The sequence below is a fragment of the Epinephelus lanceolatus genome, chromosome 19 (assembly GCF_041903045.1).
Source record: "Epinephelus lanceolatus isolate andai-2023 chromosome 19, ASM4190304v1, whole genome shotgun sequence".
Classification (NCBI taxonomy): domain Eukaryota; kingdom Metazoa; phylum Chordata; class Actinopteri; order Perciformes; family Serranidae; genus Epinephelus; species Epinephelus lanceolatus.
The window spans coordinates 20,797,888-20,823,148 of record NC_135752.1 but is presented as its reverse complement, the minus strand read 5'-3'; the positions used below and the strand labels follow the sequence as shown (position 1 = coordinate 20,823,148).

Here is a 25,261-nt window from a genome sequence, read left to right as displayed (position 1 = left end):
ATTTGCTTATAATCACCTGAAAACAAGAATTGTTGTTTTTTTTTGTTACCTGAGAATGACACGTTTATACCTACGGAGCGGGTCCTGTTCCATGGTGTCTGTGGCAAGTCATTATAACATTTAATCGGACCACACTCCTGTCTGTAATTACATTTTAGATATCCATAATAGCATTTCTCTCGTCAGAATATTAATTATGGATATCAACAATTCATTCATACGAACTAGCACTAACTAGAGGTTGACTGATGGGTCTTATAATGCAAAGTGTTACCAAGATATCTTTAAATCCTTAAACAGTATAAGTGACCATTTTGACATTTAATAGCTACACTTGATATGCACCGCAGATATCTGTAATTTAATTTTTCCTTGTCACGGTGACATTAGAATGTACTAACATGTGCCCCATATCACTTACCATGAAAATACTGGCTGAAATGTACTGTCTAGGTAATGTTATCTGTTAACAAGCTAACTTCACAACAGATTACCTCTGTAAACAAACCTTGAATGTGTCCAAAGTATTGTTCTACAGTAGCCCAGAAAGACAAATCAAACACTTGCTCTAGATAGAGCCGTTAGGTCATAGGTCTTTTACATGCTTGGCACCAGGCCTGGAATTTCATCATTTTAGGGGCAAGGCCACTTGGCCTTTCATGTTGTCAATTTTTTGAGGGCGGGGCAGCAAGGCCATAAAATAAAGCAATGATTCTAAGTCTGGGGGGGGGGGGAAGAAGAAAAAAATAAATAAATCTGTTTTTAGGATTAAATTAAAAAATAAGACTTGAAGTGAGCTGTCCTGGGGTTGGGGGAGAGATGTGGCAAGCTTATCTGCATTTCACAAGTACCCATCAACAGTGTTTGTGTAATGAGTTTCACTGCCAGAGGGAGGAGACAAAAGGTGTGCACTCCAGCTTGACAGCTCACAATGATTTTTCCTTCCACCTAGATATAATTTTCATTTTCTGTCTGTGCCAAAGCTTGTTTCAAAACACAACAATTATAATCTTCATTCAGCTCCATCTATAGTTAATGATCAATGCACAATTTCTAAAAACAATGCACTAACAGCACTTTAACACAGTGTTAAATCAGGAGTCTACTGGCGATAAATCCACGCACATGTCAGCAAGATAGAAACCTGCACATGTCTGTGAACAGATCAGTAATTACAGTTATCCTGAGATCAATCAGCCCTGACTCTAACTAATCAATTCAAGATCAAACATCATTGTCAAGTCCAACCCAGACATCAATCTTCGTGGGTCTCTGCCATCTTATTGGCATCCTGTCATCTCTCTCTCCCTCTGACTCTCTGCGTGCCCCCCCACCCCTCTCTTCCTCTCTCTGCTCCTAAAGCAGCAGCAGCTTCAGCTTCACTCAGAGTGGAGAAGCGCACAAGGAAAGTCCGCTCTTCATACACACACAACTCATCTGTACGCTGCAGAAACACCAACACAGGTGAGTTACCGTGCATTTTTTTTCAAATCTGTATTTGTTTGTATGTTTATTCATTAATGAATTTATATAATTTGCATGCCTCGGGTCAGAGGTAGTGATGGCATCTTTCCTCCAAGACAGAACAACATAACTGTAGTATATATTAGAAATATGATCACTGTTGGAGTGAGAAAGTAGTGAATATATTCTTAATAGCTGCACTAACAAACATTTAATTTCCTTACATGTCAAAATGTCACAAGTACCACTGCTTATGAATTTCATATGTTTTTCCATTTGCATGTAATTCAGGCAACATTGTTAGGGCTCATTATATGACAAAGGGAGTTATCTGCATTTATTAAATAGCACATATCTATTTAAAAATGTCCTTCTGCAAATAAATATGTATTGAAAGAAAACTCTAAACTCTAAAGCCTATAGCTGGACTTCTATAATAAAGCCAGACTAAGCAAATAATGTAGGAGATGAAGACGAGGAAAAAGCTTTGAATATGGTGCAAATAGGTGAGAAGGGTGCTGACTGTGAACAAATCTATCTCAAATATGTTGTTTTTTTATTACTCTGTTATTTTGTTTCTGCACTCTAATATCCAAGTTGATAACACACTGTGCCACTGGGGTTGACCTCACACTGTATGTGTAAAAAATATTCAAGCAAAGTCATTGTGGGCACCAAGTTTCAGCTTTAAAATGAAAGTTCTTATTTGGCTCAGGCTGAATATCTGAGCATTTAATTCATGCATATATATGGTCTTTTAAACTGGATTTAAAACAGTGTAATTTCATAACCGTGGTAAGTCTATAATACGGGCACAGCAAAGTCAGCATCCTTTAATAAATGAGCATCAAAGGTAATATTCTCTACGTGTAAGTGCAAATGCTTTCAGACAATGCATTTAAATTCCAAGTTATAGTCATATTAAGTGAAGGTTACAGCAGAGGTCTGCACTAACTGTACTCTATACGCATGTGAACTAGTCTGGAACACTGAGACTTAAATCAAACTGTGATGTTTCAAACTTTTAATAGCAGCCAGAAAGCAGAAGAAGAGAAAATCTGTCATTATTTTCCAGTAAAATGTATCTTCCTCGCTGTTCATGAATTGATTAGTCATTGTATCAACTGTTGCATGAATTAATTTCATATGGAGCAAGAACCCAAGGTCCCTCTTTGTATCTCTGCACTGTGCGTCACATATTAATAGGCTGGACCAGAGATGTGACTGTCATCTGAGAGCTTATAGAAGGCCAAACAGTCACTGTTGATGAAATTATGTGCAAAACATAGAAAAAATCTCATTAGCAAAGAGGAGCCATGGTCACAAGTAGACCCTCCCGATGCTGAATGAATGACTTTTAACAGGACATTTAAAAAACAGTGCAAGCTATGGCTTTTAAAGTGACCCTCAAGGTGAATGTTATTAAAACCACTGCAAAAATTCTAATTGATGTGCTTCGTGGAACAGTTTGGCACTGCAGGAGTATTATTGTGTCCAGCATTTCTGATATTTCATCCACAACTTGTAGTTTTAATTTTGTAATCTGATTCACCAGGAGGTATTGCATGTGATAGAATATAAAAGTATTGGGACATGTGAATGAATTAGGTGCAAAGTGTGCTTATATCACAAAATTTTTATGCAACTAAAACAATAAAAATAGCAATACGTCTTTAAAAAGAACAATTATTTTGCATTGTCTTGCCACACAGTCAGTAGGAATATGTACATACTTTCGATATTACTTGATAAATGGTATTTTTATTGGTATTAATTATTTAATATCACACTTAAAGGGGAACTATTCCCATTTTCATTATTCATACATGTTATTCCGATGGTCTGAGACAGTCCAAAAATATAAGTAAAAATGAACTATCACCAAAATCCAAAATCTAATATGCTAAAACTCAGATTTGTAATGTAGGATGTAGAGTGTGGAGCTGCTTCACTTACAATGAAGTGGGAAAGATGTTATAGGTGACACTGAGAGCACCCAGGGGAATGTTCTCGGTACATTTTCTACATCAGAGCTGACTACAACAGAATAAAGCTCATTTGGGTTTAAAAAGAAAACCAACATTCTGTGGGTCCACAAAATCTCTCATTCTCATGCTGTGCCGCAGCTTCAGACTTTACACTTCATCACTTTCTTCTCTGGTTTCTGGCTTTGAGGGAGAGCAGCTCATGTTCACAAATACTGATTTAACTTTTCTCGGCCATGGAAATAATATATTGGAATTCAGAGTCTAGGTGGTGTTCCCCTTTAAGAAGTGTGACCATCAGAGCATCCTCATTAGCAGTTCTTCTCTTGTTGCTTAAAGAAGCTCTTTAGCTCTTTGTTAGCATGCAGCTAACAGTGCTAACAATGGCAACAGTGACAGAGGAAACCATCCTGATATCAGTGATAACTGTGGCACGAGGGCAGTGCAGAGTGGCAACAATTAGCTAGCCGATGGGCGACACACGGTACTGGCATGCGCTTAATGACCCAAACATATTAGACTGACATTAGAGACCTCGACGTCGACTGATGCATTGCCTCATGTCGCCTGGGTCTCGGCCAAAACAAAGAGTTGCACCTGAGCACACCACAAAGACTACAGCCGACAGCCAACTAGCAGATATGTTCTGCACCTGTGTGAGAGGAGATAACTCTCCATAGCAGCAGGTGGCACTAGTCTGTATGCATTATTTAAAAAGGGAAGCCGAAAGACCGACAGGACGGATTCAAGATGCTAGTTAGCCAGTTGGCATCTTATTTACAAATTAAATTTACCGTGCGCTAGCAAACAGTAACACAAACAGTTGTGAACTGTTTCTGCTAAAGAGCTCAATGGCTTACAAAATATCTTACTTAATATAATATGTTTGTTTTAATCCTCCACCATTTTAAATTTAGTTGTTTGTTTGCTTTCTTCATGTCTGTTTCTCTTGTGCACTGAGCTGACCTGCCCATCAGAGTGAATACATTCACTGGCGGGCTCCGTCGTCTCTGACACTTTTACACTGCCAGATTTTCGGCGAATGTTGGGCCGTTTTACCGGCAAGCTGAGTGTTTAGACACACTGAACCGGATTGGTGAGTTGATCCGAGGTGCCCAATTTTCCGCAGCTTAGGGTAGTCATACTGGCGGTACCCTTTTAGTTTAAAAAGACAGATGTGGCCTTCCACCACGGGAGGAGCTGTTGATGACTTGTGGGAGGAGCTGTTGATGACGCTGTACATGCGACCCACTGGTGGTGGACTATCAGGAATCAGCTGATAGCAGGAATGAGCAGCTAGTAGCAAGAGGGAAACCCAAACCTGACAGACACTGTAAAGATGAGCAACTGGGGAGACAAGGAATTGCGCGCCTTCCTTGCCCTTGCAAATGAAGAGGCTATTAACAGTCAGATGACGGGGACGGTGAAGAACGGGGCGGCTCACAAGAGAATCATTGAAGGGTTGACCAGCCGTGGCTCCCCTCGGAGCACGTCACTGTTTACGTCACACGCTAAGCTACACTTGCTCACGCTCCCCATTGGCCCGAAAAAGGCACATTCTGTATGAACAAAAGTAGGCAGGTGGCATTTTGCTGCACTCCCTGATTTTGTTTTTATTCTGCCAATGCTGAACGAAGACTGATTGGGCTTTCCTGCAAATTTCCTATTTAAAAAGGGCTACTTGTTTCAACATTCTGAATTGGCCAAAAAAAAAAAAAAAAAAGCCAAAAGGGATGACTAGTGCCGATAGTATGGGACATACCACAAAAACTAGAGTGACAGATGCTCACTGACGGCCCAACATCAGTCGTTGGCTGACCGTTGGTTTGGTGTGTCAGGCCCTTTACATGCACTTGTGGCTGGATAGTCTATGACAACAAAACACAGAGAAGCTTGGATTACAACTCACACAGAGGGAATGATTTCTTTCTCTGCTCAGGGCACCATTACTCTGTTAATCATTACAAAACAAATAGTTGTGCGCTGCTTTGTTAATGCTCTGAATATCATATAGAGCTTCTTTAACAAGACATATTAAGTCAACGAGCAGCTGGCTTCGAGTCATTCTTGAAGTGTCTTTGTGCTGAATATTTAATATTTATGAGACTCATGCCAAAGAGAATATTATGTTGCAATTGTACTTTCCTTTAGTTTTCCCTGTAATTCATTCTCAGCTACATGACTGTGACAATAATAATCAGCAAAGTAAGAAACTATTGTTACTGTTTAATAAATTCATCAAAGCACTTGAGTCATGTTGAATAAATATTCCACTGATGCTTCAAAGAACTAAAAACAGTCTGCTGCTCTGTAATCACACTAAGATAGCACTGTGTCCTCTTTATGCAGACACAACCCTGTGATTTGACATTTTCCATATGCACATTTCAGCGGAGGTTACACAAGAGTTGTGCTGCTTATTTTAGCTATTTGCATTTAAATGCCTTCATAATTATACGCTCCCTAATAATGTGCTCCTTGCCTTTTACTGTGAGAGTGTGTTGGTATTGGTCAAAGCGTGGTTAGTAATAATTGTCTTCCATTTTGTAAATGTCACAAATTGTTGCATTTACATTTTCCATGCATCCTTAGATTGAATACACCCATTTGACCTTTGGAAAAGTTGTTCATGTTCTGTCATAACAGCTGTTTTATTGTCTTTTGGACAGTGTAGATACTGGCAGATTGAGCGTTGCTGCCATGGAGGGCAATCACAGTGGCTTGGCAGGAAGCACACAGCCGTCTGTGTCTGGAGAACAGACAGATGGACACATTTACGAGGTTGCAGTACAGAACAGCTCCACGAACCACAGCTCCCAGTTTGCAGATGTCGCTCTGCTGCAGACGTTCAAGCCTCTCATCATCCCCTGTTATGTGCTCGTTGTGGTGGTGGGCGTCTTTGGGAATTACCTGCTCCTCTATGTCATCTGCCGAACCCGCAAGATGCACAACGTCACCAACTTCTTCATCGGAAACCTGGCCTTCTCTGACATGCTCATGTGCGTGACTTGTGTTCCTTTCACTCTCGCCTACGCCTTCAACCCACACGGTTGGGTTTTTGGCCGCTCGATGTGCTATCTGGTGTTCCTCATCCAACCAGTCACGGTCTACGTCTCCGTCTTCACGCTCACTGCTATAGCTGTGGACAGGTGGGTGGATCTGCACTGCAGAAATGATCCCACTCAGATCACAAGTGACATTTACAATCAGCTTTAAAGTTTTTTTTATCATTCCTTTCAAATTATCTTCAAAGTTTAGTGTCCCTGTTGGTTTGTGCAACCTGATTGTGCTGCTATTTTGGGCCAAGGAGCTCTTGAAAAACACATAAAAACCTCAACCAACCACCCTGATTAAATAAAGGTCAAACAACATGAAGTGAATTTCCTCACTTTCTAATTTATTCCACATTTCAAACATCATTCACAGTGTGAGTGGAGTTTAACTGACAAGCCAGAAATTAGACCACCGGGAAATTCAATCATTATCTGTCATAATGTTTCATTTATACTCGTTCAGAAATTATGGAGATGCTCAGATTACTCACTTTTTAAGGTAACACTTTAACAATAAGGTTTCACCACTTATGCTTACATGAATGACTGAAAAGATGACTCATCGTGATCCGGTGTCAGCTTCAGTACATGATGTAACAAAGACTCCTTTTGCTCAATGTTAATTAAATGATCAGCTTTTCATCAGCTCATGTTACAGATTCATAAATTAGAGACTTTAATGAACAGTGTAGTCATAAATAAATCAACAATACATAACTGCATAAATCAAACTCATATATCTTTTGCGATTTGTAATAACAAGCTAAATCCTTTTCTGAATTCAAAAACAAAGACCGGCTGCAAAATAATCTGGGCTGCTCGTGGCAGTATGAGCCTGATGGGAACAGACCAAAATCCAATTACCCAGCTTTATACTTTGTGCACAGAAAGAACAATCAGGTATGAGTTCCAAAGACACGTCCCCTGGTGGACCCCTGAGATTGCACCGCTGCTCACTGTACTAAAAGAGAGCTACAGTTAAGCTTCCTCCTGCAGTTTCATTTCAAATGTTGCTTTATCTCCCTTTGAAGCTGAGGACAGCGACATCAATCTGAGCACCAGCTGAAAACCCACCTTGGCTTATTACTGCTTTGCTGCTGTTTTATATACACACCTCTGCTCAAGCTTAAAAGTTTAAAACTTCAATTATTTTCCTTTTTTGCTAATTGTATGGTACAGGGCAAACTGAAAGTTCTGTTTTTGTAGTTGTTTTTGGTTGTGTTGAACCAAATCACCCGCAGAAGCATCTCCCTCTCCAAAACAAATGAACCTGGTGATAAAAAACACTGAATAAAGCAGTTTCAAGTTCACGCTGTGTTTTTCCACACTGCTATCAGAGTGGCTGCTAACTATGGTGGAAACTGTGAAAACATGAATGGCCCTATCAAGAGTCAGTGTTGGGTTTGATGTTCTGGGCTGCTGTGGAAAAACTGCAGTGCAACATGGTGGACTCTGTGAGGGAGGATCCGCTCTCTATGCAGATTTAAATACCTCATTCTGAGGTAATGAAAAGATAAAACTAAAGATTAAACACTAAAGACAAAATCCTTCTTCTATTATTTTACATTTCTGCCAATATATCCCCCTAAATCCTACACACTGAATCTTTAACTAAACCATTAGCTGAAAGTAATTTAAACTGAAATCAAATTTTTGCTGCAAGAGTTTAAAATAAATCGTACAATAACTCATTCTTTGGCTCATGACTTTACATGCATTAATTAACACGAGTTTTGCACCCTTTTTATAAAGTACTACTCTTCTTTATTACAGATATTATGCAACAGTTCATCCCCTAAAGAAGCGTACCTCTGTGGCTACCTGTGCCTCCGTCCTCACCGGCATCTGGCTGCTGTCCTGCGGGCTGGTAGCACCAGCAGTCACCCACACTTACCATGTAGAGTTCAAAGAGGAAGGCTTCACCATCTGTGAGGAATTCTGGCTGGGTCAGGAGAAAGAAAGACGCGCTTATGCATACAGCACCCTGCTGGTCACGTATGTCCTGCCGCTGTCAGCTGTCTTTGTCTCTTACCTCTGTATTACTGTCAAACTGAGGAAGTGTGTTGCACCAGGCCACAGGACACAAGGCCAGGCGGGTGCTCAGCAAGCTCGCAAGAGAAAGATCTTTCGCCTGGTCGCGCTCTTGGTGTCTGCCTTTGCAGTGTGCTGGCTTCCTATTCATGTATTCAATGTGCTGCGAGACATAGACATTCATCTCATTAACAAGCGCTGTTTTTTACTCATCCAACTTCTGTGCCACCTCTGTGCCATGAGCTCATCCTGCTGTAACCCCTTCCTGTATGCGTGGCTACACGATCGCTTCCGCACCGAGCTACGGAAGATGTTCAAGTGCCGTCATCGTATTGGAGTGCCTGCTAACCACTGTGCTGCCAGCGTGGTCTTGTAATTACCTTGTGAAATGAATTTGCTAATGTTGCGGTGTAAGTTGCCGAATTATCCTACAAGTGGAAACGTTGGTGTGTCAGACTAATGGAGTTCATCCTCTGGCCACCGGTAAAATCCATGAATCTTTCATGGATATTCAGCCTTTAGTTGTGTACAAAGATGATGTATTGGCAGGGGAGGCTCTTTAGGAGAGGTCAATCTGTTTGGCAGCATGAAGGTGTTCAGTCAATTTAATGGTTATGTCACCATTGGAGTTTGAGATATTAAATTACCAACCATTAGATAGCTTCTGTCAATTTTATCAATAAAAGAGGACATGTCATTAGATAAAGGGACAGTGGGTTACTTGTGACATTGTGGCTAAATCGAAATGTCCAGATTTCGCACTTGCAGATGCGTAGACTTTATGAGTGCTGAGGGCTGTTCAAATGTACAACTCATCCAGTCCACAGGGTGCCTCAAGCAAACTCTCTGCAGACTTCCGGAGAATCCGATTGGGGTGCAGACTTCACCAGACTTCAGTGATTAATTTACCCACAATTCATTGCAATACAGACATCATCATAGCCTATTTTGCAGACTAAAAAAAAACAACAAAAAAATCTGTAAAACAATTACTGTGCTAACATGCTATTTGAGTCATGTAGGCAAATAGGAAATAAAATTCAGCCACACCATAATGCATGAAATTGCATTTTATTATTGCAGCCTACCCAATGAAAGCTGTGCAATGTAATGCAGAATATATAGTATAGTGGCTGTTTCAACATACCGACGTTCCTAGACCACTTAGGTTGCATGGTGTCTCAGTTTTGATTCATGTTTCTGTTTCTTTTCTGAAGATCCACAGTACAAACAGGAGGCAGGGAAAAAGTTGACCAAGGTTTATTGAGAATACAAAAAAAAGAAACAAACAACAGGCCAAGTCCTTCCAAAATTATTAGCTGCTATTACACTTCCACACAACGCAAACGTCATGTTGTCTTTTACACACAATTTTGTCCACAGTCTCCCTTTGTCATGTGCACTAAACTGTCTTTTGGCACTACACCTGGCGTAAATTGCTTCTGCCTGTATTCTAACACATAAATATAATAAACATAAGCTTAATATAGTCCACTGCTATTTAAAATATACAGAAACTGTTGTGTAAACTGTAAATAGTAATCTGTAAATAGCAGAATTTATACATGTGACATCAACACAGAATTTTTTTACCAAATATGAATATGTGCTTAAGTGGCTGTTACATATAGGCTAACATAAAAGGCTGAATAGCAACCAAAGAAGGTCTTGCAATGAATGTAATAGCACATTTATGTCGTCAACGTTCGGTCCTTTTTCACAAACATTTCTATATTTGAATGTGTATAGCCTATATGCTGTATAGAAACATTAAAACTCACAAGAAAAACCTATACGTGGGATTTATATCTTATCGTCTGCCAGGGCAGTTGAGATTCAACAACTTGCGAGAGGAATAAAAAACAACTATTGAATAAGAAATGAGCAAATCATACTTGAGTACTGTCTGTCAAGGACTTTTGTGGCCTCGCAAGCTCGACATTAAGATGGAAAACACGCCACAGTACGTACCGCTGAAGTCTGCGAGGGCTCAGTCTGCAGGTCTGGAGGGTGGACATTTGGATTCAGCTTCTGACTTATCCTCTGGGGACTATAAATATCAGCAGCAGCAGAGTTCATGAAATTCAGGCCATTAGTTTGAAAAATGAAAAGCAAACACACATACAAAAAGCAGCCTGAGTAAAAGATAAATGTTTACTGCTACCGGTAGCTTATTCAAGGTTGATAAATAACAACTTAAAGGTTAAAAGCTGTGAGAGAAAAGTTGTGGAGACATTAATGCTCATATCTGAAATACTTCATGTAGTATATTGTACATATGCTGCATACCAAATCTTTATGTAATAGTGAAGCTTACTTGTCATCAGTGGATAACATACTTGTGATACAGAAGAGGTGAATCTTTTTTTTTTTTTTTAGATTTTTTTTGGGCATTTTTGCCTTTATAGATAGGACAGTTAAGCATGAAGGGGGGAGAGAGAGAGGGGTAATGACATGCAGCAAAGGGCCACGGGCTTAAGTCGAACCCGTGCCGCTGCAGCAACAGCCTTGTACATGGGGCGCCTGCTCTATCCACTAAGCCACCAACGCCCCAGAAGAGGTGAATCTTAAGTGTTTCCTTTGACAAAAGAATGAGGATGAAAACATAGAATGGCAGAGGAAACGCTGGAGTTGTGCAAGGCGGACGAAGCCTAACTGAACTGGTTATGTGTGTCACTGCAGATGTGATTGTTTCCACCAGGGCACTGATGTCAGGACTAATCCTGGTGTGGCGCTCCTTCCTGAGGAATAAATTACAGTTATTAACCTGCTGCCCTTGGGCTTTCATTTTCCCAAAGCCTGTAACTGATGAATATGCGCCTTAACATCATAATTCATCATATTATGTCTGATAGCATTGTATAAAGGCTGTAAAAATGTATTCATTGTAGTGTGGTGGTCGGTTCTGTGTCGCTCTCTGTTTTCATTTCTATTCATTCCTGAGATTTCTAATACAAAATGCCCCAGTCTGATGAACATGGCTGTTTTCACTGTTTTCATTCCACTTCCATGATTTATTTTGTGTAATAGCTGTTTTGTCACCTGTTCTGTATTCTCTAAATGCACATTTGTCTCCTTCCTGCAGACAGACAGGACAGATTTATCTTTGCAGCGGTGATAACTCAACAAAGTCAACAAGTTTGACGTGCTACTGTCGCTGAAATGATTAAACCTCCTCCACAGTGGTGTGGATGTAAAACATGTGCCTTTCTTTTTGCTCATTTCTCATCAACATTTGCTTGTATGAAGGGAGTCTGACTGAATAGTTCTGGGTGCACACTGTGTACTGTCTCATAACTACCACTGAACTGTTTGTAAATTGTGTATATGATTTGTGGTGTATCATTTGATCTATTGCCTGTACTAAGAATAAACTGTGGAGAATTGTGAATAAAGATACAGAGATCGAATGACCTCTCTGCTTTAGATCAATGTGACTGCATGATGAAATATTACACCCAACTTGGTCAGGGTGCATTTGCCCGCTGAATATACTAATTAAATAACAGGGAGGATAGAAGTGTTTTATGCATATCAGCTAAACCTGTTTAGGACAATAAGACAATGTGAGAATTTATTGTTTCAGCATGCTGGGTGCTTGCCAACAATGATGTAAATTTCCTGCAGTTGAACGTTGAAGTTGAATGTTAATTGTACAGTTATTCATGCTGTGAAATAAGCCCATTCATTTTCTATAACCGCTTATCCTGTTGGGGGTCATGGGTGTGCTGGAGCCTATCCCAGCTGACATAGGCCGAGAGGCAGGGTACACCCTTGACAGGTCACCAGACTATCACAGGGCTGACACATAGAGACAGACAACCATTCACACTCACATTCACACCTATGGACCATTTAGAGTCACCAATTAACCTGCATGTCTTTGGACTGTGGGAGGAAGCCGGAGTACCCAGAGAAAACCCACGCTGACACAGGGAGAAAAAACTCCACATGGAGGGGCACCCCACCCCAGGGTTTGAACAAGGAACCCTCTTGCTGTGAGTCGACAATGCCAACCACTGCACCACCGTTTTTTGTTTTGGACATTTTGTGCACCACAGTTGGTAACATAACGTCATGATCTAGTGTCCAAGATCATATTCCAAAACAGCTATGCGCTCAATTAAATATCAAACTTAATAAATGCCAGGAGGGGTTGGTGTCAATTAAGCACTCCGTAATTGCCTTTTTCTTTGAATACTTTGACATTTACGTCACAGACTCTGGCAGTGAAAGGTTTTTTTTTTCACTGAAAAGATATATTTTAACAGCATGATTAGTCACAGCTAATATTCAGACTGTCATGCTGGCATTTTCATTGAATGTTCTCATGGAGGAGTAATGTTATAAACTTTTTAGGTGTTATGAAACTGCTAGTTGGTAAGTAGATATTCAATGAACATAATGACAGCTTCAATGGAGGCTTAGCATAATAGACTTTTTACCTACCGTCTTGATTTGTCATAGCAGGAGGAACAGAGGTGTTACGATTAACATTAACAATGGCTCTGCTCTATTCAAGTGTCTCAGTAAGATGTGACAGAGGAACTTGAAGCAGCTAAATGGAACTCAGCCATGTGTAATTTAATTTTTTACATCTGTGCTGTCCTCACTCTGACATGTCCCAATGCCCTCTGTGAAAAAAGGCAAGTTAAACAGATTTTTTTTCCCCAAATCTGTAGTAACATTTCTAAAACTCCAAACACAATTAACACAACATCTGTCTGTTCTGGATCATACCATTAACACCAGCTTAAGCACTACCAAAATTCTGGATCTTACTTGTCTTATTTGCAAATGCTTGCTCACAGCTTGCCAGAAATGAAAATGTGATGTTCAAAATACTACAAAAAATCTTTACTTCCGTGTGAAAGCAACTCAAAAGCCAAACTGAAAAAGCTGATGAGCATTTTTGAGTGAACAGATCATTGTGAAAAAAGCCACCGCTCATACGTAGGCAAAACACTTAAAGAAGTGCTGGAGCTGAACTTAGAGCCTCAGAAAACAACAAAACAGCAGCTGCACACTGAAACATTGTGCATATATCAGTTTAATGCAAGCTTTCGGTCATTGTGACCTTCTGCTGTTTTCTAAGTGAATAGATCATTAAAACGTTAGCGAGCCGATAGCAGTTTTACTATGACTGATGTTTTTTCACTGTTTTCGATGACATACTATACTATGACTTTTTTTCGTGGTTTTGGACGACATACTATACTATGACTTTTTTTCATGGTTTTGGACGACATACTATACTATGACATTTTTCATGGTTTTTGACGACATACTATACTATGACTTTTTTTCATGGTTTGGACGACATAATATACTATGACTTTTTTTCGTGGTTTTGGACGACATAATATACTATGACTTTTTTCCGTGGTTTTGGACGACATAATATACTATGACTTTTTTTTCGTGGTTTTGGACGACATACTATACTATGACTTTTTTTCATGGTTTTGGAAGACATACCATACTATGACATTTTTTTCATGATTTTGGACGACATACTATACTATGACATTTTTTCATGGTTTTGGAAGACATACTATGCTATGACTTTTTTTTCATGGTTTTGGACGACATACTATACTATGACATTTTTTCATGATTTTGGACGACATACTATACTATGACTTTTTTTTCATGGTTTTGGACGACATACTATACTATGACATTTTTTCATGATTTTGGACGACATACTATACTATGACATTTTTTCATGATTTTGGACGACATACTATACTATGACATTTTTTCATGGTTTTGGACGACATACTATACTATGACATTTTTTCATGATTTTGGACGACATACTATACTATGACTTTTTTTCATGGTTTCGGACGACATACTATACTATGACTTTTTTTTCATGGTTTTGGACGACATACTATACTATGACATTTTTTCATGATTTTGGACGACATACTATACCATGACTTTTTTTCATGGTTTTGGACGACATACTATACTATGACATTTTTTCATGGTTTTGGACGACATAATATCCTATGACTTTTTTTCGTGGTTTTGGACGACACACCATACTATGACATTTTTTTATGATTTTGGACGACATGCTATACTATGACATTTTTCATGATTATGGACGACATACTATACTATGACTTTTTCTCATGATTTTGGACGACATAATATCCTATGACTTTTTTTCGTGGTTTTGGACGACACACCATACTATGACATTTTTTTATGATTTTGGACGACATGCTATACTATGACATTTTTCATGATTATGGACGACATACTATACTATAACTTTTTCTCATGATTTTGGACGACATACTATTCTATGACATTTTTCATGGTTTTTGACGACATACTATACTATGACTTTTTTTCATGGTTTGGACGACATACTATACTATGACTTTTTTTCGTGGTTTTTGACGACATACTATACTATGACATTTTTTTATGATTTTGAACGACATACTATACTATGACTTTTTTTCATGGTTTTGGAAGACATACCATACTATGACATTTTTTCATGATTTTGGACGACATACTATACTATGACTTTTTTTCATGGTTTTGGACGACATACTATACTATGACATTTTTTCATGATTTTGGACGACATACTATACTATGACATTTTTTCATGGTTTAGGACGACATACTATACTATGACATTTTTTCATGATTTTGGACGACATACTATACCATGACTTTTTTTCATGGTTTCGGACGACATACTATACTATGACATTTTTTCATGATTTTGGACAACATACTATACTATGACTTTTTTTCATGGTTTTGGACGACATACTATGCTATGACTTTTTTTCATGGTTTTGGACGACATACTATACTATGACTTTTTTCATGATTATGGACGACATGCTATACTATGACATTTTTTCATGGTTTTTGCCGACATACTATACTATGACTTTTTTTTCATGGTTTTGGACGACATACTATACTATGACATTTTTTCATGATTATGGACGACATATTATACTATGACATTTTTTCATGGTTTTGGATGACATACTATACTATGACTTTTTTCATGATTATGGACGACATATTATACTATGACATTTTTTCATGGTTTTGGATGACATACTATACTATGACTTTTTTCATGATTATGGACGACATACTATACTATGACATTTTTTCATGGTTTTGGATGACATACTTTACTATGACTTTTTTCATGGTTTTGGACGACATACTTTACTATGACTTTTTTCATGGTTTTGGACGACATACTATACTATGACATTTTTTCATGGTTTTGGATGACATACTATACTATGACTTTTTTCATGGTTTTGGACGACATACTATACTATGACATTTTTTCATGGTTTTGGATGACATACTATACTATGACTTTTTTCATGATTATGGACGACATACTATACTATGACATTTTTTCATGGTTTTGGATGACATACTTTACTATGACTTTTTTCATGGTTTTGGACGACATACTATACTATGACATTTTTTCATGGTTTTGGATGACATACTATACTATGACTTTTTTCATGATTATGGACGACATACTATACTATGACATTTTTTCATGGTTTTGGACGACATACTATACTATGACTTTTTTCCATGGTTTTGGACGACATACTATCCTATGACTTTTTTTCATGATTTTGGACGACATAACCATACTATGACATTTTTTCATGGTTTTGGAAGACATACCATACTATGACATTTTTTTCATGATTTTGGACGACATACTATACTATGACATTTTTTCATGGTTCATGACAACACACTATACTATGACTTTTTTTTCATGGTTTTCGGCGCCATACTTAATCCACAATTTACAAATGTTTGCTCACAGCCTGCCAGAAATGAAAAGTAATGGTCAAAACAGACAAACAAAAAGCCCTACTTTTACAACATCAGCAGCTCAAAAGAGAAATTGAAGCTAATGAGCATTTTTGATGAATAGATTATTGAAACATTGAGAAATAGCTTACTGAAGCTGTTGAAGAAAGACCAACTACAGCTAAATCCAATCTCAGTCAGAAAAATGTTTAACTTCTCATAATTATATGGTAAGATTAATTTTTTAATGTGGATACGAAACAACTCAAAGAAGTGTGTTTGTGTTTTTCTCTTCTTTGTGCCTTTAATATTGTATCTGTGCATTTTATTTTCACAAATTTGGAACCAAAGGCGACATACGTTAGATTATTTGTAGATCACTGGCAGCAATTTCATGTTGCTAATTAGCTTTTACTGCAGCAAATGTGTAAACTATTTGCTCTACTGTAGGTCACATTCTATGAAGATGACTCATTCCCTCTTACATATTCTGCTGCCAAAAATATACATATTCAACAGTCAACCCAAAACTGTACAGCCGTTTACAATGAAAAGAAACTGAACAGTTAGTGCAGAATTTTTATTTATTTTATATTTTTGCATTTTGAATTGTAGAGTTGATATTTAATGAACAAAATGTGGTTTTAAACTCTCGGTAATTGTGTGATGTCAGCGTGTTGCTGTTTTTAAGTTGAGAAAAGTGCAAAGCAAATTAGGTCTACTCTGCAAAACTACAATAAAAAAAACCCCATCACATACTGTAAAAAGGTAAATGCTTTTATTTCAGGCACTTTCATATGTGATGTGCAAACACATTCATTCTCATGTTTCCTTCAAAAGTAAAGCATTTTATAGTTGAAGTGGAGTTCCTCACATTGCATTTTTCCACTGACTACACATGTGGTGTGTCCACATTCCTCATTTTAATTACCCACTTCAACACCATGTGATTTGAAAGTGAACCATGTATAAGCAGCACAGACATAAAATAGGTTGTAGAATCTCTTATTATCAACTGAGTCTAGAAATTATTAATTAATTAAAACACCTGCATCCTTATTAGAATATTCAGGTCATGATTTCTCAATCTCATATATCTTCTGCATCAAAGCAAAATCTCGAGCTTCCCGAGGAGTGCGAATGTAAGAGTCAATTTCACTGTCAGAGATTTCCTCATCACCGGTTACATCCTTGAGCTTTGGCTGCTCCACTCGTCTTTTCTTAGCATGAACCACACACGGGGGAGCAAACAGCACTCTCTTTCCCCAGTTTGGTGCTGGATCTTGGCCCTCCTGAGAGTCTCTATGCAGCTCAGGCATTGTGCGTGGATTATCATCTCCACCTCCTGGTCGCTGGGCCCTTTCAGCATTCAGTTCAAGTTGTTCCACGCAGGATGCATGTGGATTCTGCTCTTGGGAGGGAGCAGTCTCCTCAGTTAGAGAGTCCTCGCAGCTGTCCTGACACTCTGCCAGCAGAGCATCCTCATGGGTTCTCAGAGCCCTCCTTAGCAGGGTAGACCGGTACTTTAGAATATCCTCCAGCTGCTGAACAACATTGTGTGGCGTCACCTCTTCCCTGACCCAAGGAATCTCCTTTCCCAGCTTACACAACATCTCCTTCATCTCAGTTATTCTCTTTGAAGCAGGAGGGAGCCTTTTCACTTTGGCAATCTGACAGAATTTGTCCAGAGAGACATTGAGCCGGTGCTTGTTGGGTTTCAAGGACTGCCAGGACAGATAAATTGCTGCCATCATGATGGGGGTCGGTGTACGGCCAGTCACAATCCAGGAGTCTGCTGCCAGCTCCACCAGGGCCACAGCACGTTTGGTCAAGTCCTTGAAGTTCTCAGCCAATACTTCAGGAACATCGGATGAGCTAATTTTGTACCTGACAGAAAGAAACAACATTTTTAGTAATTACAGAACTAATTATATTTAATTTAAAGGGAAATTTCGGTTTATTTCAACCTGTCTCCTATCGTCCTAAATTTGTTTCAAGTGACTAGTGACATAAAAATAATAGTTAGTTAGTTAGTTAGTTAGTTGCTATTCTACAATGTAAAAAACGAAGTCTTTTTAAATGGCCTGTTTATTCAAGCGCCCCCCTCAAGCAGGACCATTACGATCATCGTCTATCACTTACTCCTGACTGTGGGCCTCGATCACGTCTGTGATGCTGATGTTTGGGACTTCGATGTTGAGAATCTTGACCATCTCGTGGAAAACCGCTCCCACCATCTGCTGGTTGTCATCCACCAGGTAGCTGATGGTTCCTATGGTTATTGGCCAGTTCGACAGCCTGCAGCTCACGAGCACACAGCAACCAGCGAGAACTTCTTTCTTCTGGAGGCTCACTTTGATGAAACTTTCATGCTCATAAGCCTGCTTGTAATACATCTGCGAGAGCTCCTCGATCTCACCCTTGACCCGGAGAATCTGACATAAGGCTTTCACGCGCTGCAGACCTGCAGAGGTGGAACAAAGTTAGATGAGTATGTGAGACCAGCAAGGAGAGCTCCTGTGTCACAGTGTCTCTAACAAGCCAAAGCTCCACATGGAGAAGACCTCACCTTTTTTCAGGTTCATACACGGCTTTTTGGTCACAGCTGTGGTTCGGCTGTAGCTGACATCTGTAAGAAAGCACACAGAGTCAAAGCAAAATATCATGGTAGTGGACCTCACAAAAATTCTCCCTCACCTCTAATGGTGTCTGACCATGCAGACAGTTTCAGATTTATTTGGCAAGGTTTGCAGATATCTGTCTCTATAATGTCTGCATTCACTCCAGTATAATGAAAGTGAATGGGGTTTGTTTATGGAGCTCACTGTATTGGAAAAATAACATTTAAAAAATTAATTTATTAAAAAGAATGTTCATGGTGAGGTCTGTGGATTATGCAGTGGAGTAACAAGGGTGTTGTTTTTTGAAGGACACACTGATAATTTTTGGAGAGTGTATTCTAATTAATGCTCTGCTATCATTCGCACGCAGTTGGTACAGCTGTGTGTCATCACCCCACAAAATAAAACCAGTACAACAGAATACAGAATGTGATGAACCCTCAAAAACACAGTGAATGCAGTGAAGAGAGTTCAGTCTGACATAAACAAAACCCCAAACGATCCTCTAAGAGTTGTCTGATGAAGATCAAAAGTTTTAACTTACATAGACTTCTTATAGAAAAGTAATGCAGGGGTGGGGTCATATTTTTTTAAAATTCTCATTGTTGTCCTTCAGAGCGAACCTGATTCTTGCAAGGAGGAGTGTACCCAATATGTCATAAAGCCAACGCTCCACTGTAGGTAGCTCTGGTGTTGTCTAGTGTTGCTGTAAAGTCTTCTTTGGCTGTTATGAGGCAATAAGCAACAGACCTTGATACATTCCAAGGGGATAAAATGAGGATAAAATGATCAGTGTTTTGGCAATAGCATAAAAACCATTAAGACTGGATTAAGTAATAGTAGAGCTAGATTAATCAGCCAGTTTTATCATATTGCAGATATATCGGTCTACAGAGATGCCAAACTACGCCTGAGATCATTCAGAAACAGTGCTGCCATTACACAGTATGTCCACCAGAGGGCACTAAGAAGTTGATTTTTCCACCTGTAAAGTGCCCTGTTCAGTATGTATAGGCTATTGGTCACAATAAAAAACATCTAAGAGGTATATGTCAAGAGTCATTATTATCTATGTATGTTAAAAGAAATAAATAAATAAAATATTGCCGATTTAGGTACAGATTTTTCCCCTACTTTAATATTGTAGAATTCTTGCCACAGTGTAAAGGAAGACAGGAAATGGGGGAGAGAAAGAGCGGTATGAGAGGCTATTATTGGATTTTTAAAACTCCCAGATATTGGTACCAATGTCAAAAATTCACCGTTGGACCGGCTATTTTATTAAGTTACTGATTTGGATCCCCATTAGCTACTATAAGGGTAACACTACTACTACTAACTACTCCTCCTAGGCTGATAGTAGTCCTGCTAAAAACAGCACATACAGTGACTGAAGTACAATGGCCGAGAGTTCCTCATTAATAATCATATAGTCAGACATTATGAAACAAAGCGTGTCCTATTAGGAGAGGGGCTGGTGTTCTGTGTCATCTGGCATTTAGTGGCTATACTGCTTAGTATTTTAGATATATATCTGTATATAAAGTGTCATCCAAGGTGTCCTCAGATATTCTTTTCCCCAGTTTTTCTCCATGCTTGCTTTTAGAATAGATTTTAAGATACTATCAATTACTCACAAAGCCCCAAGGGACCTCGCTCCAAGTTTCTTATCTGACCTGTTATTGCCCTACATCCCTTCTTGCACCCTGAGATCCTCAGATGTGTCGCTCCTTGTCACTCCCAGATACAGATAAATTCAAAAAGGTGATAAAGCCTTTGCAGTGAGAGCTCCTAGAATTTCATTCTCTGTACATGTTTTTATATGTGTTCTGGTTTTATTGTGAAGCATTTTGTAACTGTGTTTTAAAAGGCGCTACATAGAAAAATGTATTATTTTATTATTAATGGCATCAGTGGAGGTCGAGTGTAAATTTTGAACTTTGTCGTTATAAGCGAAGACATGTGCAATTCATCAAGTTCTGCAGTGACAAGACTAGATGCTCCTGGATTTAAAATATCCTATTAAGTAGCCTAATGTCAGCACCACAAACAAAACATGAAAACTCAAAGACTGGTGTCTTCAAGGGAAAACTGGTTGTATGTAAACAGTATCGGGGGGCCTACTGCTTTGTTTTTAGGGTAAGGTAATTAGATTTTGGAAATAAAAACCAAGGACATTGCCAGTTTGGCAGTTAATATATCATTATAACACCCAATGTTATTGCTTATGAATAAAAAGAAAGACAATTAGGGTTTCATTTGACCAAGGAAACCAATATCGTGCATCCCTAAACAGAAACTATGGTGAAGGCCAAACGATAAAATGAAATACAATTTTTAGTTCTTCCTATAGAGCTACTTTTATATAGTTTATTCTACTAACATGCCTATTTTATTGTTTATATTCTATTCTATTTTACATATTATGAATATATTCTTATTCTTTTTCTGTGTGTGTGGCGTGGAGGAAACTACAGCTTCGTTTCATTATGCAGTCTTGTATCGTATAATGACAATAATAAGTCCTTGAATCCTTCATCAGCATACTTGCCAACCTCCAGACATCACAGCCTAAATGATGCTGATTAATCACCATGAATTCACTTAAAAAATTGAAAACATCCTTAATTTAGTTCATTGTTGTGACAGCAACAATAACTTTATTTTGCCACATGCTTTCTCAACCAGTGGTTATGGCAATAATACCAGCTAGGCATCACAGGGTGTCTACAGGTATCACACTAACACTTAATGCTTTTTAAGAACTTTGCAAGAGAATTTTTATTTTATTATTTAATTGTATTCAAACATTGCAGGTAAGTAAAACTGTGGTCCTGTGCAGAGGTAGGTTTTATGTTAAAATATAGTTATCGGAATGAGTTGGATTAATGTATATTTTACCAACAGCTTAGTGAAAGTATGAAGTAAAAAGACAGTATAAGGTACCATGCTCGGTTTAAAGATGTGTAACATCAGAAATGTGGACTTTAGAACCCTCATCCACCGAGCTGGACTGGTTGGTGACATTAAGCAACATCTCAAACTTTAGAAACTACAATTCCCATTATCTGGCTCTTCTTATAAATTTAGAAGAATCTGGAATCCAATTATGGAATATATAAAAGCTAGACTCTGAACCCTAACTTTAATGATAACTCCACGTGAAATAAGTCACATTTACTTATTTTTTTACATCTTGCTGTAGCTGATCATAATAGGATAGGTCCTGATTGTGTCTTTATCTTGTGTAACTTCCAGTTCCCTTAAAGCAAGCATGTCCAAAGTCTGGCCTGGGGGCCAATTGTGGCCCTCAGACCAATTTTAAACGGCTCTTGGCTTGACTTTCAAAATATACTAAATGTGACCCACCACACAATAAAGGTTAATCATGCAAGATCGCTTTGCATTTTTTCAGTTCACCTCACAACGACAGGCCTATCATAAGCCGTAGTGGGAACTACGCAGGCAGAACTAATGTGTTTTCGTAATTAGAGAGTAAACAAGAAAACAGAACGGTTAACTGACAGCAGACATTTCCTGTTAGATAGCAGAAATGACCACAGTAAGAAGTCAACAGTGAGGCCTCTGCTTTTAGGAGTGGTGGAAAGTTGAACACATTTTCATAGAAAAATGAAACTTTAATAACCCACATGATGCAAGAAGCAGCTGGCCTGCATTCAAAAAAGGTTTGGACACCCCTGCCTGAAAGGTTCTGTATGTATATAGGTATCTCTGTATATGTGAGCACCTGTGCATAAGTGTACATGAGTATGTGCTTTTTATTTGACTGTTTTTCTTTTGTAATGCTGCATGGCAGTTTATATGTTGTTAAAATGTGGACTTTCACACCGTTTGACTCATTTTAACAAAAAGAAATTATAAGATGTAAAAATAAAATCTTTGTGGAAATTAAGACCTGACGATTCAAATATTATAATAGACTATTTAGTGACATTTGAGGCCCAATATTTATAAATTTAAGGCGATTTAAGACTTGTAAAGGACCTGCAGACACCCTGCGAGCTGTGCATGCCATGAGTTAGTAGTACTGTAGTGAAGACTTCTCCTTTACAGCCATCGGAAAGCTGCAGGTATCTGTTCCATGATGTTGCGCACTAATGATGCACGGCAGATCTTCTGGTTACATTTTGTGCAACCAGCACCAGACTGTTGTTAAATGACCACAGAATTTATACATGTATTGGCATGTGCGCATGTGCAGTTAAGCCTAATGATCAGCTACAAATTTGTTTTTCTCTGCGTGAGAAAATTGACGTGTGGCATGCAATGTGAAAAGTGACGAATATTGGCCACCAAAACTGGGGACTGTCCTATTTTAACCCTATTTTAGGAAGTACAGTTGTTGACCTGTGATAACATTATAAAACTGAGAGAGTATCTTTAGTAGCCTATTTTTGAGGTGTCCGTCTCCTCTCTGTTCGTACCTGAACACCCGACGTACTCATCGGTGGCCAGGACTCCCTCAGACACCACAGAGCCGCAGTCCATACACACCAGCTGGGCCTGGCAGTACAGATCATCGTCCACTATGTTGGAGGAGCCGCAGCCCGGGCAGCTCAAACCCGCACGAGACATCTTCCAAATAAACTGCGGGCGCGTGCGGACAGCGACGAGACAAATACAGGTTAATAATATCACACAAGTGTTAGTCTGAACACCTGCAGCACACTGGTGGTCCCAACATAAGCATGGCGAGGATGTAAACAGCTGCTGAACGACCAATGAACGTTTTTGTAGCCGGTCTAACGGGGGCGAGTAAAACATGTCCGGGTAGGTACAAATACTGGGGAAGTCGATGGTTCCGCTTGGTCAAGACATAAACATAAAGGAGCGTACACACAATTTCTCTCGCTATCCTCGCTGTAAATAAACCTATAACTTTCACATTTAACCCACAATACACTAAAAATGATTTGTGTCAACCTCAATAAAGAAACTTCTAAGCCATTTTGACGCCATTTTAAATAATGGCGCTTGATACATTAGGGGTTGTGCTGTGCTTTGCTTATGGTGCTCTGTTGTGTGAAATACATGAATGGCTGATGTGCAATACTGTTATGTTTTGTATGTTTTAAAGGTGTATGCTTCATGTCCTCTGGACCCTTATTGTAAGGCAGCAATACTTGTGCAACTCCTGAGTCCAAGACAAATTCCCCTTTCATCAGCAATAAAGTATATTGTATCGTATCATATCTTATCATATCATATCGTACTGTAAATATGTATCTTGTAGACAACCTTACTGCTTTTGGACTGTTCATGATTTATGAGGGGGGAGGGGTTGGTGCAAAAAGGGAGAGGCATGTCAGATAATTTAAGCACCAAGGAGTTTTTTTTTTTTATTTTGGCTTAGGGGAAGGACATACAACTTTAAATGGCAGTATTCTGTATTCATCTTTAATACCCTCTGAACCCCAGAGCCCACCAGTGGGTTTGGAAGGCATGTTTTCTTTAAACATCGACAAAATCACACAATGTATCATAGCCAGAAACTGTAAAACCAGAAACTATCATTGGATTTTCACACTATACAACGTATTATGAAAAAACCCCATTATATTTTGGAATATTAAAACGATATGTCAGCTCAAACTAGTGATATTTCATCAAAATAACTTTATTCCATATCTTGTTTTAAATTCAGCCAAAAAATAAACTGTTTTAATTAATGGACTAAAGAGCATGTACGACAAGAGTGAAAAACAAGGCCTTTTCAACAACAGGATTTCATATTCAACTTTTAACTTTGAAACATCAAAGGGTAAGTTCATAAAATGTCGTAACTAATTTATAGTGGAGAGATGGTCATGCATTTTCCTCCCGTCACTCAAGGAAAAATATCTGCAACTCCAGGTCGAGCAGGGGTGTCAAACATACAGCCCCTGGGCTAGATGACTAGACTAAGAAGTGGCAGGTTTCAGGAGCAGGTTAAAAAATGCATTGCCTACTTCATGACAAATTCAGCTTTAGAGGCTTTTCCACCCTGACCAGAATACAGCTCTCTGATGTAACAATGAATTCTTACTGTGACCATGTTTAAAGATATTGAGCATTGTGCAAAATATTGTTAATCAGCAGCTTCAGTTCAAGAGAATCTGTATCAGGAAATGTCTGGATAAATGCACATGTAATGACAGTGAGAAGTAGACTGACTGAATGAGGAAAAGCTGAGGCATACTGTTGAAATTGCACTTGTTTCTTAAGATATCTCAGGCTGTTTGTTTATTTTGTAAAAGGA

General features: G+C 38.7%; 2 protein-coding genes across 3 annotated transcripts; one reads left to right on the top strand and one right to left on the bottom strand.

The window, feature by feature from the left end:
* The first annotated feature begins 1,361 nt into the window (after positions 1-1,361).
* Positions 1,362-11,922, top strand: prlhr2b (prolactin releasing hormone receptor 2b). Of its 2 annotated transcripts, none has more exons than XM_033647163.2 (3): positions 1,362-1,464; positions 6,119-6,598; positions 8,276-11,922. In XM_033647163.2, exons 2-3 carry the CDS (start codon positions 6,150-6,152, stop codon positions 8,907-8,909), a joined length of 1,083 nt encoding a protein of 360 aa, XP_033503054.1. In that variant the 5' UTR covers positions 1,362-1,464; positions 6,119-6,149; the 3' UTR covers positions 8,910-11,922. The 2 variants fall into 2 exon arrangements, with proteins under 2 accessions (XP_033503054.1, XP_033503055.1); XM_033647164.2 differs by having other exon boundaries at positions 1,401-1,464; positions 6,124-6,598.
* A 5,215-nt stretch (positions 11,923-17,137) lies between these two features.
* Positions 17,138-23,764, bottom strand: brf2 (BRF2 general transcription factor IIIB subunit). The gene is made up of 4 exons (XM_033647168.2): positions 23,448-23,764; positions 18,951-19,010; positions 18,524-18,845; positions 17,138-18,268 (listed from the first exon to the last, which is right to left on the bottom strand). The coding sequence occupies exons 1-4, from the start codon at positions 23,596-23,598 to the stop codon at positions 17,455-17,457; spliced, it is 1,347 nt and encodes a 448-aa protein (XP_033503059.1). The 5' UTR covers positions 23,599-23,764; the 3' UTR covers positions 17,138-17,454.
* Between the last annotated feature and the right edge of the window lie 1,497 nt (positions 23,765-25,261).

What these genes read in the sequence shown, in the direction of transcription:
- prlhr2b (XM_033647163.2), top strand. Translation starts at nt 6,150, where the DNA reads ATGGAGGGCAATCACAGTGGCTTGGCAGGAAGCACACAGCCGTCTGTG. An exon ending in ACTGCTATAGCTGTGGACAG is followed by an intron (nt 6,599 to 8,275) that starts GTGGGTGGATCT and finishes TCTTTATTACAG; the next exon opens with ATATTATGCAACAGTTCATC.
- brf2 (XM_033647168.2), bottom strand. Translation starts at nt 23,598, where the DNA reads ATGTCTCGTGCGGGTTTGAGCTGCCCGGGCTGCGGCTCCTCCAACATA. An exon ending in TGAGTACGTCGGGTGTTCAG is followed by an intron (nt 19,011 to 23,447) that starts GTACGAACAGAG and finishes GCTTTCTTACAG; the next exon opens with ATGTCAGCTACAGCCGAACC. An exon ending in ATCGAGGCCCACAGTCAGGA is followed by an intron (nt 18,269 to 18,523) that starts GTAAGTGATAGA and finishes TCTTTCTGTCAG; the next exon opens with GTACAAAATTAGCTCATCCG.